Raw genomic sequence first — 18717 nt, 5'->3', positions numbered from 1 at the left:
TGACATAATGAGAACATTGTTTTCAGAGTGATTGTAGTTATTGGTACATTAAGAATTTGAAAAAATCACTGCAATGCTCACGTCCGTTCTAGGGAAGCTGTTACTTGAAAGAAGCTTGAAATTTTGTTTTATCAGATGACTTTGGTGGGGGAAAATTGTTTTGATGTATTATTAATTGCAAATAGTAATGGCTAAATTCCTTGCAGTCCTTGTGACTTTATGAAGAGATCTGTCAATATAGTCCATTTAACAACTAAAGTAAGAAAAATGAGAAAAATCTAGTTTGCAAGGGAAACTGGGGCATGTATAAATGTAACATTTTTTGTCACTTCTCAACTGTCGTTCTAGATTCGAATCGCAGCACTGAACGCGAGCTCTACAATTGAGGATGACTACGAAGGTACCTTCAAAAGTCATAAGACACAGACAAAGGAAGCTCAAGTAAGTAAATCCACAACTTCTTAATGGAGTTTTGTCTCAATGGGAGTCATCCTCTTTTATTGCAGGGATTGTTTGACCATAGATTTTTGTTCTTAAGAAAGTTTTTACTGTCTTATCTCTTGAATCCTGCTTTAGCAAGCTAAAACTTCACTCAAATGTGTTGTATTGGGTCAGTAAGGCTAATGTTCTGCTATACACTCGATGTGGACTGCTGTACAAGAGAAGGTGTTCAAAGTGTGAAACCACTGATATTCATAATAAATACAAGTATGTTGTAACAAATATATTTAATAAAGTTGCCCTACAAAATAGGTTCTGATTTTTAAACTACAGGAAGCAGAAGCTTTTGCTTTGTACCACAAAGCTTTGGACCTTCAGAAACATGACCGATTTGAAGAGTCTGCTAAAGCTTATCATGAGCTGCTTGAGATTCGTCTTCTGCGAGAGGTCAGTGACCTTTACAGAATGAAGCTCTGTAAACTATTTTTATTATGTTTTGTATTATTTCATTTTATTGACTGATTAGAAATGTCAGTGTTATCAATTGGCAAGTTGTTTGCTGCTCTTTTTTCCTGTTTAATTCCTGATGCCTGCATTGTATTTGTTTTGTCATTTCTAGGCAGTTCTTTCTGGTGATGAGAAAGAAGGGCTGAAACATCCAGGCTTGATGTTAAAATATTCCACTTATAAAAACCTAGCACAATTAGCAGCACAACGGGATGACTTAGAGACAGCCATGGAGTTTTATTTGGAGGTACAGTACAGCTGAAATAAAACACAGGAGCCTCAATATTTGCAGACACTTGCTAAAATGCAGGTGTACACCTTTCAGCATACATTATTTGTATGTGTGTGTGTCTGGATTCTGTGTACTTTCTGATGTTACATGTGATATAACTGGTTCACTCTTCAGTCCCCAAACCCTTAGTGTCCCTATTGAAAACAGTGCCCGTCCCTGTAGATAAGCGGATGTGCGTGTCTGAAATGTGAACAATGTTGTTTGTTATGCTTTCTAGGCTGTAATGCTAGACTCTACTGATGTCAACCTGTGGTATAAAATTGGTCGTGTGGCAGTAAAACTAATACGCCTACCTTTGGCTCGTCACGCTTTTGAAGAAGGTCTCAGGTGTAATCCTGATCACTGGCCTTGTTTAGATAACCTTATCACAATCTTGTACACACTCAGTGACTACACAAGTAAGTACAGTACACTAAAAAAATTTTCAAGAAATATGTAATTTCACATATCAATAAAAAATTGTAACAAGCAATCGTATGAGAGAAACTGTATCTTGCATAAGCAGTGCATTAGGGTATAATGGAGATTTTTACTTCGAGGTAGAGATTTTTTTATTTTGTGATAAAGTATGATGGTTTGTATCGATTCTGGTTACCCTAAAAATAAATGCCTGTGGTCTCTTAGATCAGAGCCTCTGCAAGAACTTTCCCTGTAGACTGTTCTCCTCCCTTTCAATGTACATTAATTTTGTCTTTCTAGTCACTTCCAGCTACATAGTTCCAGGAATTGTGTGTAAGACTACAGTCTAGTTCATAGCCTATTATGATTAATTGTAGTTACAGCAGTTGATACAACTGACCCTAAAATCTTATCCAGTGGATGAACTGATTCAAATGAAGTTTAGGAGAGAAATTGCCAGATGGCAGAAATGCTGAATCTGATCCCTTGGTTTATCCTACTGGAATGGTCCTAGTTCTCTTCACATAATTGCCCATGTGAGCAAAAACCTGGTGGGATTCATTGCTTGTTACGCTAATGGAATCTGCAGTTAAGACATTTGATAACATGAAAACGGTAAACAGTTGTGATTCTGCTTTATGATCCTAATTTCTTTTGTACAGAAATGGACTTTTGAAAGTAAATAAAAGATGTACTGCAAACATTGTTTAAACAAAATTACCAATATTCTTTTTCTGGATATGACACTTGGGAAGACATGATAGGTTATTTTGACTGTATGTGTGTAATTATTTGACATGTTGCAAAGCTATTGGTCTATGTAACTGTCGTGTTATTTTGGAATTTAGTCGTGTATACCCAGAAATGGGAGCTTTTGAGTTAGCCAAAGTGGCAACTGACCGTTCTTTTTCTGTTTCTCTGTCAGCGTGTTTGTACTTTATCTGCAAAGCTCTTGAAAAAGACTGTCTATATAGCAAAGGACTGGTTCTGAAGGAGAAGATCTTTGAGGAGCAGCCTTGCCTCCGGAAAGATTCCTTAAGGATGTTCCTCAAATGGTAAATGTCATCTTATAGTATAGACTACATTTGGGGTGTAAATTTTGGGTTTGGGGTAGTTCAGAAAAGCTGTTGAGAAATAATGCTTTAAGCTATAACAGTATCTTGCTGACCTGTCTTCTGAATAATAAATCCATGTTAAGTGTTGGTGCTGCTGACAGATTGTTCTTCAATAGTTACTTTTGTAGTGAGGTGGAAAGAAGCAAAAAATCCGTTTGCTGTTGCTTACTCATTTTCATACCTAGACCTCTTGTAATATCCCTGTTCCTTTTGTTTATTTATTTATTTGCAGATGATTGCTGCAGCATTCATTTTGGGAGTTTTCTTTTCCTCACTGGAAAAAAAACAATACACCACAGACTTCAGTGCTTTTCCAAGCAGTTACAAATTTGTGACTTGATACAATATTCTCATATCAGTAGGTTTCAGGGAGTCCAACTGATTTTTGTTGATGAGTACAATCAGAAGACTGTACGTTTCATTAGTTCCTGCGGTGCCAAAAATCTTAGTTTATTGAACTTTCAGACCACTGCAACTCTGAAAAGATTTTGCAATATTATGTTTGAGATTTTATTCCTTTTTTTTTTAATTGCAGTATGTAAAACTTTTAGTAAAAGTTTGGTATCCTGTAGCTCTGCAAGGTAAACTGTCTCTTTCTGTGTGAATTTTGTAGTATGAGTAGGTTGGAGGAAAGTGGGAAAATACAGTATGGGCCTGAAAAATAAACAGCATCTGTCCAAGTTAACTGACCATTCAACATCAGAGCTGCTTCTGATACTGTAATATGTTGTTGTGATGGTCAGCGGAATTTGAGAAAGAAGTGAAGTTTTTAGTTTAATTATAGTTCTGCCTCACTGGATATAGTGCAGGTAACCTCAGTACCCTTTGAGTGTGGTGAATGGAAGTGGAACATTTATCCTAGCATGCATCTTAAGTTATGCAATAAATCGGTCAATAACATGTTTTACATTTTAGACTACTGTAACATCTAAAATGTGAAAATACAGAGTATTCAGAAGATATAGAAGAGAAAGAATAACTGAGTTTTTAAGGCTCTAGGATTCTATGGATAGCAGTATCCCTTTAACAGACAGTTGTTTAGTTATAGAGACCTTGATTTGTTAAGCTGCCTGAGGTCTGGCTCTTAAAATGAGTTACATGCTGAATTAAGCCAGCGCTTTTAGCCACTTGTTTTTTTGTTTTTGGATTGTGATCTCCCTGCAAAAGTGGGTCATCTTTCAAAAATTCAGTCCTAGGCTCAGACAATACAAGACAATTTTGAACTTCAAATTTTGTTTGTGATGATATTAATTCCTCAAAATAGCACTTTGGAATGAAAGGAATTCCTCAGCCATACAGTTTGTTTCGGAACCAAAAGCTCCTGTCCAAGAAAGGAAAAAAAAATAAAACCTCCTGCTTTCCTTCATTTTTTGGTGTTTGGAAGACGAATAGGACAATCTCTTTATCCTTCGGTTTTTAAGGTAGAACAAAGATTTTGAATGGTGAGCACTTCTATATGCATGCTATAAAGTTTGTAAAATAATGTTATTTGGATGCTTGTTTTAACACTGTTTATGTTACATTATAGGAATATATCAAATGAATCTCCTCAGTCTTTAAAAAAAACCCCAACCAACCAAACAAAAAAACAGCCAAAACCCAAAAGCTTTAACTTGTTTTCATTTCTTATTATTTCTTAGTGACATGTCTATCCATAATGTAAATGTGAGTGCAGCTGAAACAGGAAGAATCATAGATGAAGCCCTGGAGCTACGTAAGAAAAGACAGACTTTGCTGGTGCGTGAGAGAGAACCAGACCTCAGACTGGTCCAGCCAATTCCTTTTCTCACGTATGTCTTCATATTTTGTGTTTTTAAAAGGTTTCTCTAAAGCCACTTATGCTGACAACTGTGTTGCACTTCAGGTTTCTTTGTAACACTTTTTCTCTTGTGAAAACAAACAAAAAAGACCCCCAATGTTTTTGGTATTTTATGAGTCTATAGGTTGTTTTGATCTGGTTAGAATTTTAGCGTAAGCCCCATATCTGTCAGTTTTCAACCTTTGAGTTAACACCGTTGATGCAAAAAAACCCAACAACAACAACCACCAAACCGCAAAAACTAAAAAACCAAAACCACAAACTAAGAATGATTTAGTGATTTGGCAGCCATTCCAGCTGTATTACTGGATTTTTCATATATGACTGGTTTATATATAAACTTCAAAGTAAGTTTAGCTTTTTAAAAAATGTTTTTACTATTGGGATAGTGGAAACTTAGAAATAAATTACAGTTCTTTATTTGCAGCAAGGCACAAGGATACTAATGAGTTGTTACATATGTCTTTATTGAGGCAGAAAGGATTCGTTTTAGTTTGGTTTTTTATTGCATGTATTTTTCTGGAATATCAATGGACTCTGCACATAGATCCCATTGCAGAGAAGCTGCTCTACTTGTGGATAAGGGTGAGATGTTTTTTATTGTTGGTTGAGTGAAGAATCTGAAAATGGTTCCTTGACACTTCTTTTCTAGCATTCAGTATAGAGTAATTTCCTCAGCAACCACTGCATAGACTTTTTTTGTTAGAGACGTTTTTTGAGATCAGGCACATTGTTGACTCCCATTTCCTTTCTACTGCAACCAAGTCACCAGTTGCCTCTGAAAACTTTTGCCTGCTGCCACATGCCACTGTATTTGTGAGTGGTGTATTTTAGAAAGAAAGCTCCTGGAACATCTGTTCCAGGCGTGAAATTGTCAATGGTCCATATGACAGGAAATACAGAAAGATATTCTCCAGCTTTTCTGGTTGTGGGACAGATTTTGACAGTCAGATGTGTATTCCTCTCCCATGGAAAAGTTGCTCTTGCTACCTCTGAGCTATTGGAGAAGAACAATGTTGAATGCTGTTAGGTTTTAAAATATAATTTAGAAAATAATGTGACAAGCATTAATGAAGTTTTGATGCCATTGTGTTTCTACATGCAGGTGGAAGTGTTTAGGAGAAGCTTTACTCGCCATGTATCACCACCTCACAACATGCGACCCTCCTCGACCCAGTCTGGGAAAGAGAATTGATCTCTCAGAATACCGAGACCCAGTTCAACATTTGATTCTTTCTCCTACCTCTACTCCTGTCAGTGTTATTCAGCCGACTCCTGTTAGCACTAACCCAGTGGTGACAATGCCAGATCCTGTATTACCTTTTACCCCAGTGACACCCAACTTTCCAAGTCACAGTCAGAATTCATTGGAACCAGGAGCTACTGTAGGTGAGCAAGGTACTTCAGTCTGAGATTCAAGATATCTTTCCTATCTATCTGGGTATTAAAAGCACTACAGAATTAATTGGGAAATGCGGTCTTTAAACTGCCTGTTGGTGGATTCAGAAACTTTTCAGCATACGTATTAACATCTGGTAGAAGAAGTGAAGTTGAGCTCCATAAAATTAAGTTCTGTTAACAATTCACATTAGAAAAGGAAGGCCACCTAAACTGCATGAAAATCGTTGATTCCTGACTAAGACATACAGCTAGTGCTCAGGAGAGTGGACTGACTTTACTGTCTAATGGATCTGAGAGTCAGGTTGGTTTGTTTCCAGTTGTTACTCCAGTGCAGGAGTATCTAATGTCTTCTGGTTTTGTGCTATTAACTCATACTTCAGTTTTTCAGTCTTTAAGATGAGAGGAATCATGACTCCATTCCCGCAGTGATGCATCTCAGACTTTTAATGTTGTGAAAACTTTTGAGCTCCTTAGAATGAAAGAGCTATTATAGGAAAAGATGACTGGATTATTCTTCTGCTCATGTGTAACTTTAAGGACCTGAGAGAACCAAGCTGTCAGCTATTATTATTTGAAATCTGTAGCAAGAGGTTTGAATATTTATACTGTAGCTGTATATTTATTTATGTATTTAAAACTATCAAGGAGTTACCAGTATTTTGTTGATATTCAAGGGAATTTACAAGTGTTGCTGGAGTTAAAGGCAGACTCCTCTGATTCCCATTTCATAAACTTAGTGAAGAATAAAATAATGAATCATGAAATTTAGAATTTTCAAAAAGTCTGCTTCTTGCCTCAGACCAGCATTTCTATGAAAAATGCCATAGCCAGTTTCTACTAAATTAATATTTTAATTATTATTTTAAAATTTTTGTCACTGTCTTCAGAACGGAACCTGAGAATCTCAGGTGTTGCTGTAGAATAAAATAAAGTGTCAGCCTCAAATAACTTTTTTTTTTTTTAATAAAGATTATCCACTTTTTGTTTGGCAATTTAACCTGTTAGTGTATATATATATTTTCTTTTTTAAAATTCTGTTTCTAGGTGACATATCTGCAGGTGATAAATCTAAGAAAGGGGTGAAGAGAAGGAGAATTACAGAAGATAGTGGTGAAACTGCAAAAAGGAGATCTGCTAGAGTCCGGAACACCAAGTGTAAAAAAGAGGAGAAGGTTGACTTTCAAGAGCTGTTGGTGAAATTCCTTCCTTCCAGGTACTGTAGAACAGTAACTTTCATTATGAAAGCATCGAGAGCTTAGTAGAGGAAGCTGTTTTGGGTTTTGTTTGATTGATATGCCTCAACGGTAAGACCACAAAACTTGTGTTATTTTTTGAAGCAAGTGTGATACATTGTCTTGTCATGAATTTAACTAAAAACTAATTGAAAAATAAGAAAGCTTTTATTAATGTGAAACTGAATTAGAGGACAATGCAAATGTCAAATTGCATAAGGTCAACGAACAAGGTAGTCTTAGTTTGGACAAAATTTGGGTTACAGAATTTGTGAACTGGGTGTAAATCTCTGAACGTGCTTCGTGTGCTTTCACTGTTAAAATGTGCACAACATACCATGTTTAGGTTTCAACAAAATCCTCACTAGTAAGTGATATTGTGGTTTTTGCCTCCCTTTCACACAGATTAAGGAAATTAGATCTGGAGGAGGAGGAGGACCCTTTCAATAACTATGAGGTGCAGTCAGAGATCAAAGAAGAGAATTTCCAGCATGTTGGACCACATCGAATGTCATTTGATTCTACAACATTTATGGAATCTGGTAAGGATTTCATTATAACCCCCACTTTTTGATGTTTCCTCCATATTGTATGCTTTATTTTCTGTATTTTCCTATCTTATATCTAGAAGATACAACAGTATATATTATTTTTTAAAAGCGTATTTCTATGGCATAGAAATATCTCGGTAACAGGTGTGTTTTTTTTTTTTTTTAGTCTTTGGGACTGCTTGATTACTGTGCGCAAAAGCTCTGTTGTGTGGAGGTTCCCATTTAAACAGACTGGAATACAATAACTTAATTCTGCATGTATGCAGCACAGGAGGACTGCTGCAACATTAGTGCAAAAAATGCTGTTGAAACTTACTTATTTCAAGTTATGGTCTGCTTTGACCTTAAATATATACGGCTTTGTGTTTGTCTGCTTTCTAGAAAAACAGGATGTTCATGAATTCCTGATGGATAACCTGAACAATGGTGGGATCTTGGAGCTGATGATGAGATATCTAAAAGTCATCAGCCAAAAGTTCCTAGTGAAGTGGCCTCCTGGCTTGTGTGAGGTGGTCCTTAGTATCTATCATAGCTGGAGAAAGCACAGTAGTAGTCTTCCCAATCCGTTACTGAGAGACTCAAGTAATCAGCATATCAAGGTAATGAAACACTTTTCCTTACACTTCTGTTTCTTTGCCACTGCGTTGCTCTCTGTGCACCAGAAGTACCTAACTGACAGCCAGCAATTAGACGCAGGTTTTGCTTAGCTCTGTCTGAGGAGCTGCTTGCCCTAGCTGTGGCATCTTTCATAAACTGTGGTATACTGCAGCTCACGTAACTGTTCTGAGCTCCTGAACGTATCTGGGTGATGCCGTATGTAAATATACTGTCTACATAGTGCATGTGTGTACATACATGCACATGCATGTAGATGTAATATAAATATTAAAGGCTTAAATATATTTTACTCCTTTACTCTGTTGTTGCTCTTTCTTTTTATTCCCTCCCTTTGCTTCTAATATGGCAGAAAGTTTTGTTTTGTCATCAGGTAAAAAACCAAACCTAAACAAAACTACACATGCTCCAGCATTACTATTTTATTACCTTTATAAATCTGTAGATTTCACAAATGCAAATAGAAAAAATGGTAAGTTCATGAATATTAAAAAGGCTTGGCGACACAAGATGAACTATAAAGTCAGTACCAGTACTTCTTGTCCACTGAGCCTGCCTGTGCTATCTTTTCAATGTTAGGAATGTGTATTCATTTGGAAAGTTCTTTATTTGCCGTTAGGATGACTGCAGTTTGGAAAGTTGTTTTTTTTTTTTTCAGATCAACAGTGTTTTTTGCAAATGAAAAAATGAATTCTGAAAACTGTTGACTTAGTTTACAAAACAAAGTATCACTATGTAGCAGATGTTAAATTTTTTATACATCCTGTGACTCTTTTATTGCTGTATATTTTTCATATGTACATACCCTTTTTTTTAGACATGTGTAAGTATATTTATAAATATATTCCCTTGTTTCTCATTATGACTGCATAACTGCTTGCTTGTGTGTAAAATTTAAAAAGTCAGGACTTTGTAGCTATACTATTAAAATCACTGTCCTCATGCTTGTCTATTCTTTTTCATCCTTGAATTTATTTTAAACTTGATCTGCAGGCTATCCTGAGGGTAATAAATTCAGGTTTTATAAGACTCTAGAAGGGCTATTCTGGTAATGTGTATGGAGTTTTGAACCTTTTCACAAGCACCTGTTTTTTACAGCTGGACCTGTAGCCCTTAATCTTATGAGAGTTACGAGGAAATAGTATATTCTTCACGGCACAAACTGCCTGGCAGAGATCCATGGTGACGTGATTTTTAATATACTCCTGAACTTTATCCAGCAAGCATTAATAAGCTGATAAGACTAGAGTACATAGTCTCATGGAGATAAATACCAAAAAAATTGTAGGATATAGACTTTTTATTTCTCAACATCCTTTCAGCATGATTTAGCAATTTAATATAGTCTTATTTCAGCCAGATACAAAAATAATGTTGTCACTTTTTTTCTAACATGAGGCAATGCTGTTCTGATTACATTTTTTTTATGAGCTGAGATTTTTATTTTTTTTAAATGCTTCTTCTAAGTTTTGTTTTGTACTTGTTTATTTGTAAATGCTGTTATACACCTTTAGACAGAGGAAGAAGTAGTTATAACTTGGGAACAGAAATCCCAAGAGGACAAGATGAATGCTTTCTTTGAAGTAAATTGCAAATTTAGTGGTGGGGTTTTTTTAATTAATCTTTTAATGTATTTCTTCCTGTATACTCTTTTTTGATACCTCCATACTTTTTCTGAAGGATATGATGCTGATGAGCCTTTCTTGCATGGAACTGCAATTGGATCAGTGGCTACTGACAAAAGGGAAGAGCTCTACAGGTGAGAACTGGATGTTACTTTCTTTAGACTTTAAGAATACTCTGGATATATGAAGAAATGTTTGCAGGAATTAATTGGATTTTGGAACTATTTTTTTCTTAATGAATGTCTTTCAGATCTATATTTTATTGGTCTATCCATTGTTTGCCTTAAAGTAGATTAGTACTTTTGAAGTACTGGTATGTGGGACTCTTTTCAGGGGATGCTAGTAACTTTATGATAAAATGTAATTAATTGATTTGCAGTTTCTTCACGAAATTGCCCTGCTGCCTCTGTGAATGGAAAGTTTGGGCCTGACTTCCCAGGAATTCATTTCTTGGGAGACCTGTTGCAGCTGTCGTTTGCATCCTCACAGCGAGATTTATTTGAGGAAGGCTGGATGGAGTTTGTCACTCGGGTGTATTGGCTGAAAGCTCGCTTTCTAGCATTGCAGGTTTGTTCTACTTTTGATTTACCAAATAAAACTTTTCCCATATTAAAATCAATGTTGTTCAGAGATACTACAGCTGATTTGTGAATCTCAGCTCGTTTAAGCATGCAGATAAAATCAGCTCAAAACACAGTGATTTCATTTTACTTTTTGATATAATTAGCTATCCCTGAGGGTTGAGGTGGAAATGAAGTAGGAGGTCTCACATGCTAAGCTTATATTCAGATATGTTTAATGTGTCTTTGTTTAAATTAGCTTGTGTTCAACTTAAATTTGGTCCAAATATATTTTTTTTATTTGGAGTAGTAGTATGTAGCTGCAGAACCTGGATTTTTTTGGGCTTGGATTAGTGGATACTACCGAAGTCCCAGACAGTCTGAAATGCAGCTTTCAGCTGAAGCAGACTGTATGTTTAATTACTGTCCTCTCTGCTTTTCTAAGGTAGCATGATTCTTCTTTTGGAGAAATTTTATTTGATATGCAGATTTTGAAGCAGAGGTTTTAAACCTGTCACTAAGGGAATAATTTGAAAGAAACGTCTTTTGATCCCAGATTTTTTTTCCTCTCCAAGTGTTGCTTCCTCAGGACATCAGAGTTTGTTTATGTATCAATTATGTTTAAGTCAATTGTTAACTAGTAACGGTGAGTCATTTTCATAACTGTGAACTAATCAGTTAGTTCCTTTTTTAGTTTTTGCATCTGAGGATTCCTTTCTAATACATTTACTTGAGGAAAAAGAAGAGTTCCTATATGGCTACTAACATATTTGGATATATAGGGTTATATTTTTCCTGTGCAGCTTTCATTCCTCTCCTGACTACTGGACTTCAGTATCTACTTTAGTTGGACAGAGCGAGTAGAATGCATTCACTTTGCAGAATATAGGAATGCTTTCTGATTCACTGTTTTTATTTGCACAAATGGAGGTTATTTCTGCTGTTTTATTCTTCCATGTTTTTAAAGGAAAGGGATTTTAACAATCAGAGTTAATCTTTCAAATTTATGCAAGCTGAATTCTATTTCTCTGCTTTGTTTTACCTGTTATTAAAGTCACTGCTGAGATATACTGCTTTTTTTTTTTTTTTTCTTCTTATAATTGGAGATTATCAGTTGGATTTGGTTTTTTTGGGGGGAGGATGTACAGTAATCACACTGGCCATGCCTGCATTGAATTTAAACATTTTCTACATGCTTTAGAAACAGTTGCTGCAGACAGAACTTTGGGTATTTTTGTTTGTTTCTTTTCCTCTGTATTGTTTCTATAGGGAGACATGGAACAGGCACTTGAAAACTATGATATCTGCACTGAAATGCTGCAGAGCTCCACTACAATGCAAGCTCAACCAGGCAATGAATGCAGCATTGTGATACGGTTACCTAATCTACATGTTGATTCGGTTGTTTCTTTAGAAGAGGTAAGAATTAATTTGCAGGTGTATTCTCCCCACTTCATCCTTCCCAGTTTCAAAGGTCATCTTTGAATTAGCTCTTTTGTGATGGATCTTTACCATATTTGTCCTAGAATTTTTCTAAGAGTGAAAGGACAGGTTCGTAGTTTAATGATGATGTCAAGGCCATAATTTCCTTTCCAAAAAGACACCTTTTAGATCAGTTGGTCCTGTACAACTTAAGATTGCTTTTATGCAAAATAAAAATATTAGAGCAGCTGCATGTAAAACAGTAGATTATTAGACTAGTGTTTTATTTTCTGTTTTTACACATAAATTTCGCCATGAGCTCTTTACTTCAGCAGTCTGTTTCCACATAACAGTTTTCTCACCCCTTTAAATAAATGGATGTCCATCTTCTGTGCACACCTGCAGGGATACAATCTCATTGGCATCATGGAGACGTGGTGGGATGGGTCCTATGACTGGAGTGTTGGAATGGAGGGATACAGCCTCCAGGAAGGACAGGCAGGGGAGACAAGGAGGGGGGTGTCGCCCTCTGTGTCAGTGACCAGCTGGAGTGTGTGGAGCTCTGCCTGGGGATGGATGAGAAGCCAACTGAGAGCTTGTGGGTCAGGATTAAAGGGAGGGCAGGGACAGGGGACATTATAGTGGGGCTCTGCTACAGGCCACCGGACCAGGAAGAACGAGCAGATGAGACCCTCTATAGGCAGATAGGTGCAGCCTTGCTTTTGCAAGCCCTGGTCCTCATGGGGGACTTCAGCCACCCCGATATCTGTTGGAGAGACAACACAGCAGGGCATAAGCAAGCCAGGAGGTGTCTGGAGTGCGTCGGTGGCAACTTCCTTCTGCAAGTGATAGAGCAGCCAACGAGGAGAGGTGCTATGCTGGGCTTTGTTCTCACCAACAAGGAGGGACTGGTGGGGAATGTGAAACTCAAGGGAAGCCTTGGCTGTAGCGACCACGAAATGCTGGAGTTCAAGATCTTTAGGGCAGTGAGGAGGCTGCATAGTAAACTGACAACCCTGGACTTCAGGAGAGCAGACTTTGACCTCTTCAGGGATCTGCTCAGTTGAATATCATGGGACAAAACTCTGGAGGGAAGGGGGGCCCAGGAAAGCTGGTTAATATTCAAGGACCAGCTTCTCCAGGCTCAGGAGCAACACGTTCCAACAAAGTTCCTCTTTGGCAAAAATGCAGGAGGCCCGCATGGATGAACAAGGAACTTCTGAATAAACTTAAACTCAAAAAAGAAGCCTACAGAGGGTGGAAGCAAGGACGGGTAGCCTGGGAGGAATACAGATAAATAGTCTGAGCATCTACTGATCAGGTTAGGAAAGCTAAAGCCCTCATAGAATTAAATCTGGACGGAGACATAAAGGGCAAGAAGAAATGCTTCCTATAGGAAGGCTAGGGAAAATGTTCTTTCTATTGCTGTTTGGGGGATGAACTCCAACAGAGAAGATGCTATCTTCACTTTGAAGTCCATCTAATGGATGTATTCTTGCAGTGTAGAAATGTGTGATTTGGGGATTTGAGGCAAAAATGTTTAAAATCATTATAGCACTGATGTCATATACTATGCAATAATTTAAAAATCTGTGAAATGGGTGAAGTTCTGCAATCTGTGAAATGTGTCAAGTATTACATAATAGGTGTTTTCTTCATTACATATATTTCTATAGCTTTATAGCCAAACTGCTGAGAGAAATGTCAGTAGTCAAATGTATGTGGAGACAATATGAAGGTTGGATTGTGTCATCTGTGATGTTTGCAGATTGAAAAGAACCTAAAATCTCTGGAGAGATGTCAGTCTTTGGAAGAGATCCAGCGACTGTATGAGGCAGGGGATTATCACGCAGTGGTGCATCTGCTTCGTCCAACGTTATGCTTTAACGGTTATGGCAGAGCAAAACATCTGGAATTTGTAACATCCATACCAGAGAGACCAGCACAGCTGCTTCTTCTGCAGGTTTGTTTTGATTCTTAAAAAATCTTTTTTGGTAAGGCGCTAAGACTTATTCCTGAAAACAGGATGAAAGGCTTTCTAGAGGGGATGTTAATGGTTAAGGAGTCTTATTTACAAAGCAAAATGTGGAACCAAATCTGTTGATAGTCTGAACAGCATAGCTTTGTTGACATCATTAGCAGTATGCCAGCTTTTGCTGACTGAGGATGTGGCTAAAGATATAAGATGTCTGAGGCCTACATTAAATGGCTAGCGAGACATAAATTCAAATTAAGTTGAATCATTTGCAGAGACATCTTATGGATGGATTCGTGCTATCTGCATCTGCTGTGAATACTTCCTGCTTTTGCTGATGTTGACTGCATGGTGATTTTCAACCATTATGAAATTTGAAAGTTCTCTACCATATGAATGATTTTTATGATGTAGTGTATCTGTCCTGCAGATACATGCAGTATAATTGCTATAGATTTAGTCCATTTGACACTGTGAAAATAAATGTAGAATTGAGTTTAGCCGCAGGAATAATTTGGGCCTATTGGGTTCTCCATGGGAAAAAAAAAATGCACAAAAAAAGACTGATGCTCTTTTAACTGTCCTGAACCAAATCCTACAGCCTCCATGCCATCTCATGATCCAAACTTGGCGAAGTAAAAAGAAGCAGAAGGATGTTGCTATAATAAAGATCCAAACCCTGTTTAGATCTACGGCCATACCTTTCCTGCGTCTTTTTTTATTGCATCTCTTATTAAAGCAGAAAGGTTCAGTAATGATTCTTTTTGAAATTTAGATCCTACTTGTATATTTGTCATCCAGGGTCCATGCACCTCTTATAGTCCTTTTTTAATGTCATATTTAAAGGTGTTCTGTTATCGTTTAATTTAAGTAACCACATTAACTGTATCTAGTGTATTGCTTTCTGCTGCTGTGCTTTCATGGTTTAAAATAAACCTTTCGTACTTATAATAGACTTTTTCGTATTTACATTTCCTAGGACTCCCTGCTCAAACAGAAAGATTACAAACAATGCTTTGAATGCTCAGAAGTTGCCTTGAATGAAGCAATTCAGCAGATGATTAATATGACAGCAGCCTCTGCTAAAGAAGAGTGGGTTGCTACGGTAACACAACTGCTCGCAGGAATAGATACTTCATTATCAGCAGTCAGCAGCATCCTGCAAGATTCTTCTGTAACACCAAGCCTTGTTCGATTAACAAATAATCTGATTCAGGTAACCTGTTCACTTGCACTAGGAAAGAGCAATTATGTGCTACAGACCTTCAGACATGATACAGCTGCTGTGTTGGAATTGCCACCCACTTTCAGTGACATTTTGGGTTGCATTTTTGTTAGGGGAATGTCAGGGGAAGATGAGCATTACCTTCGTAGTCTTAATTTTCATTTCAGTATGTTGGAGATGCGCTGAGCCCACCTGTGCTAGAATCAGTAACAGCAGATACTGTCAAACACTAAACTGTCTAAAATCAAGGAATGGTAATAAGATAACCCAAGGAACAACACTATTTTCTTATGCCATTTGAAATGGTGATAAGATGAAGACTGATTGAGCTGTCTGGGTGCAGTTGCTAAGTTATGGCACTGATTTTGGCTGTATGTGCTTTGGGCTAGAAGACAAGGTCACATAAATGGTATGAACATGGTAGAGTTGCTTGCAAGTGCTTGCCAAGCTAAAGGTTTTTCTGGTGAAAACAGAGAGGGTGATGAGAAGAGGGGAGGAAAAAAAGTAATGTCTGGACTGTTTCTAGCGTTATGGATACAGCTAATTTTAGCCTTAAAACTACTGAATGAGTATTTTTCAGTCCAGGTGACAAATGACAGACTCTCAGTTCTGTTAAGAAGCTAGTGTAGTTAATGTCAAAATTCAGTGTGCTTGCAACTCTGAAATCTCTGTTTATTTCAGTAAAAGCCAAGGACCTTCACTACTCACAAAATCATGCTCTCATTGTGTAAAGTTGTATGTGTATCACTATGCTATGGAATGTAATGGAATTCTGGAGAACAGAGTATTGATTGTCATATTCTAAATGGTTTCTGCAGTAATAATAAATATGATTCTTCATCTACATACATACCAGTAGGAAAACTGTTGTATGTGTGAATGAATGTAAGAAAAGTGTAGGACTTAAGAAATTTCTGGCACTGTGACAATAAAATGGGCAGTTGTCTGGGAGAAATGCTAGGACAATGGTTCTATGACACAACATTGTGTTGCTCAGAATTTATTCCGTTACATCATTTATGTAGCATCTGTTAATGATTCTAGTTGGTCTTGAACAACTGTAAGACCTGGTAGAGAACTGAGGAATACTTTTAGCAAAGTTCCTCTTTCTTGCTGGGTTGTAGATAAATTTCTTGTACAGTAATGAGGCCTTCTAACACTAGGTTTATGCTGTACATTTGCTTACTTTGTGTATGGTATCAACAGAGAAATAACTAGGGGGAATAACAAGGGAAGGGAAAATGTAGGACTTTTACCACCACTCATTGTGAGAAGCTGAGACTCAACTTTAGATTTTCCCTTATGATAAAATGCATTACCAACTTTGAGCTGTTTGGAAAAGATTCACACCTGACGTTTATTTCAGATCACTTTGCCTGTGTAATGTCTGTTTCTCTATTAGATCATAGACTGCAGTATGGCAGTTCAGGAAGAACCAAAAGAACCATACGTCTCCTCAGTGCTTCCATGGATTATCCTGCACAGGATCATCCAGCATGAGGAAGATGCTTTTCGATCTCTTTGCTGCCAGCAGCAGCAGCACCAGGGAGAAGAAGGTGGGTTAATTATTCACTTTCACATATTGGAGCTGAGCTCTTTAACATCTAGCTCTGGAATATAAATATGAAAATACTTGTTTGTCGTCTTGTCTTGCTGGCTTAAGGGAGTATGCAAACATCACTTTCTTATCACAGAGGAAATTTATTTTTGCCAGATGAAGCATTGGCTAGTTGGATTTAACTCAGTTCTGTGCTGCTTAAATATTTACCAACTTCTTTCTTCCAGTGAGTCCTGATACCCCTATGTTGCCTTCTTCGCTCATGTTGCTGAACACTGCTCATGAGTATTTGGGCAGAAGATCCTGGTGCTGCAATTCCGATGGCGCTCTTCTCAGGTTCTATGTAAGTGTTAGCATCATAGAATAACATAGTTGGAAGGGACCTCTGAAAGTCACTTAGCCAACGCCCATCTCAAAGCAGGGAACAACTTCAGAGTTCTATTAGATTGTTTAATGCCTTGTCTTCATGTTAAAAATAACACTTTGAAAGCCACTTTCCTTCTTCTCCCACACAAACACATGAACATTTCAGTCAGACCTGTGTCCATCAGTATGTTAATTCCCCAGAAAGGAGTATCAAGTGTCTTGAGTGGAAAAATGCTGTTAAAGTGATTGCCAGTAATGTTGCATGACTCCTCTTCCTGAGAAAGACCAGTTTTCTTGTATACCATGCCTTTATTTCCTCAGGGTTCAAATATTTGATAGGGATTTCAAGTATTTAATTCTATTGTTTTTATGTTATTAACTGGATATAACTTCAAATATACATATTGAGTTAATTTATTGAACAAAGCGGATGAGAATGAAGGGTTGCTTCAGTCCTTCCTTCCCTGTGTCTAAGGCTGTTCTTTGCGCTGTTGTTGAGATGGGTATATTAAAAGATCTAATATGCTCCAGAAACGCGTGTCTGGGCAGTAATGCTGTAGCACTATTAGATGAAGAGAGTTACCCAGTCATTGACCTTTTTAAGATTATTCCTTGAGGTCTAGTTGTTACACTAGAAAAGAAATTTCCCATGGTTGAAGGAGAATATTTCTTTGTGTATTGCTATTTCCTCACTTTATCCTTAGCTTAGAAACTGAAGTGCAGTCAGCTTTTCACTGTACTAGCAGTCTGGGATAGCCTGGCTGTCGGCAAACCCCAGATAATACAGTACCATGGCAGTCCCTGGGCAGGGCTCTGCAGGGGTATTTCAGTGGCACTTTACAGATTCAGCTTGACTTCATTGAGGTTTATTAGCTTCAGCGAAGAGAAAATCATGATTAGTTCTGCATAGAGCCACTCAAGAATCTCTTCATTTCCCTTCTCAGCGCTCCCTGGAGCTTATTAGCCACAGCTCAGTGCCAGACCCCATCTAGCTCTGCATTTGAGCAGCAGTGTGCCCAGGACACTAATTTAGACAGCTGGGAAGGATGGCGCGGAGAGCCTGAGGGGTTCTGCGGGAGGTGGCTCGCTCGGGTAGGGCTGCAGCTAACGAAGAGTATTTGCACTGAGGCTGATGTGGTGTAGGACTATTAGATTATCTCTGCATCCTGCTCTTCTTGGTCTCACTGGTATTTAGAAGCATAATGCTGTTACACCTGAGTTGCCTTTGCATGGATCTGCAATAAGCCCTTGGGTCCAGAGGGCTTATTAGCTCAGACACTGTGCTTCATGAAAATAACCTGTTTCCAGAGTCGAGCTTGTCCTTGGATGCAGTGCTCCTAAGTGATGAATCTGAATTGCGTCTGTATAGTGTGCCTCTATCCACAGCCTGGAGAGTCTGGTAGTATGCCCTGTGAACCTGGATAAACTACAGATAATTGAGAGCTGTGAATGTACATACAGCTAGGTGTTTGCAAATGTCATCAGGTCCTTTGAACGAAATCTTCAATTTTCAGTCACAGAATTGCCCACTTCCTAAACTAAAATACAACATGGTATTATTGAGCACAATAATTTGGTTTTCAGACAATAGGGTGTTTAAAGGATAAGGAAAGA

At 37.7% G+C, this 18717-nt stretch overlaps 1 protein-coding gene across 1 annotated transcript in view; it reads left to right on the top strand.

Annotated features, from left to right (window-relative positions):
• Nucleotides 1-348: 348 nt before the first annotated feature.
• Nucleotides 349-18717, top strand: part of CABIN1 (calcineurin binding protein 1) — a gene marked incomplete at both ends in the record, with an annotated part of 41461 nt that continues 23092 nt past the window's right edge. Inside the window, 17 exons of the mRNA XM_010080520.1 lie at nt 349-441; nt 775-888; nt 1061-1195; nt 1458-1638; nt 2565-2694; nt 4395-4544; nt 5679-5971; nt 7019-7187; nt 7612-7748; nt 8139-8356; nt 10053-10131; nt 10377-10564; nt 11827-11976; nt 13748-13942; nt 14934-15170; nt 16582-16735; nt 16965-17080. Of these exons, the coding sequence (XP_010078822.1) occupies nt 349-441; nt 775-888; nt 1061-1195; nt 1458-1638; nt 2565-2694; nt 4395-4544; nt 5679-5971; nt 7019-7187; nt 7612-7748; nt 8139-8356; nt 10053-10131; nt 10377-10564; nt 11827-11976; nt 13748-13942; nt 14934-15170; nt 16582-16735; nt 16965-17080 (2739 nt within the window). The remainder of the gene's footprint in view (nt 442-774; nt 889-1060; nt 1196-1457; nt 1639-2564; nt 2695-4394; nt 4545-5678; nt 5972-7018; nt 7188-7611; nt 7749-8138; nt 8357-10052; nt 10132-10376; nt 10565-11826; nt 11977-13747; nt 13943-14933; nt 15171-16581; nt 16736-16964; nt 17081-18717) is intronic.

This window comes from Pterocles gutturalis, unplaced genomic scaffold (assembly GCF_000699245.1).
Source record: "Pterocles gutturalis isolate BGI_N339 unplaced genomic scaffold, ASM69924v1 scaffold21084, whole genome shotgun sequence".
In the NCBI taxonomy this organism is placed as follows: domain Eukaryota; kingdom Metazoa; phylum Chordata; class Aves; order Pterocliformes; family Pteroclidae; genus Pterocles; species Pterocles gutturalis.
Note: the sequence above shows the minus strand (reverse complement) of the source record. Positions and strands in the feature narration are given on the sequence as shown.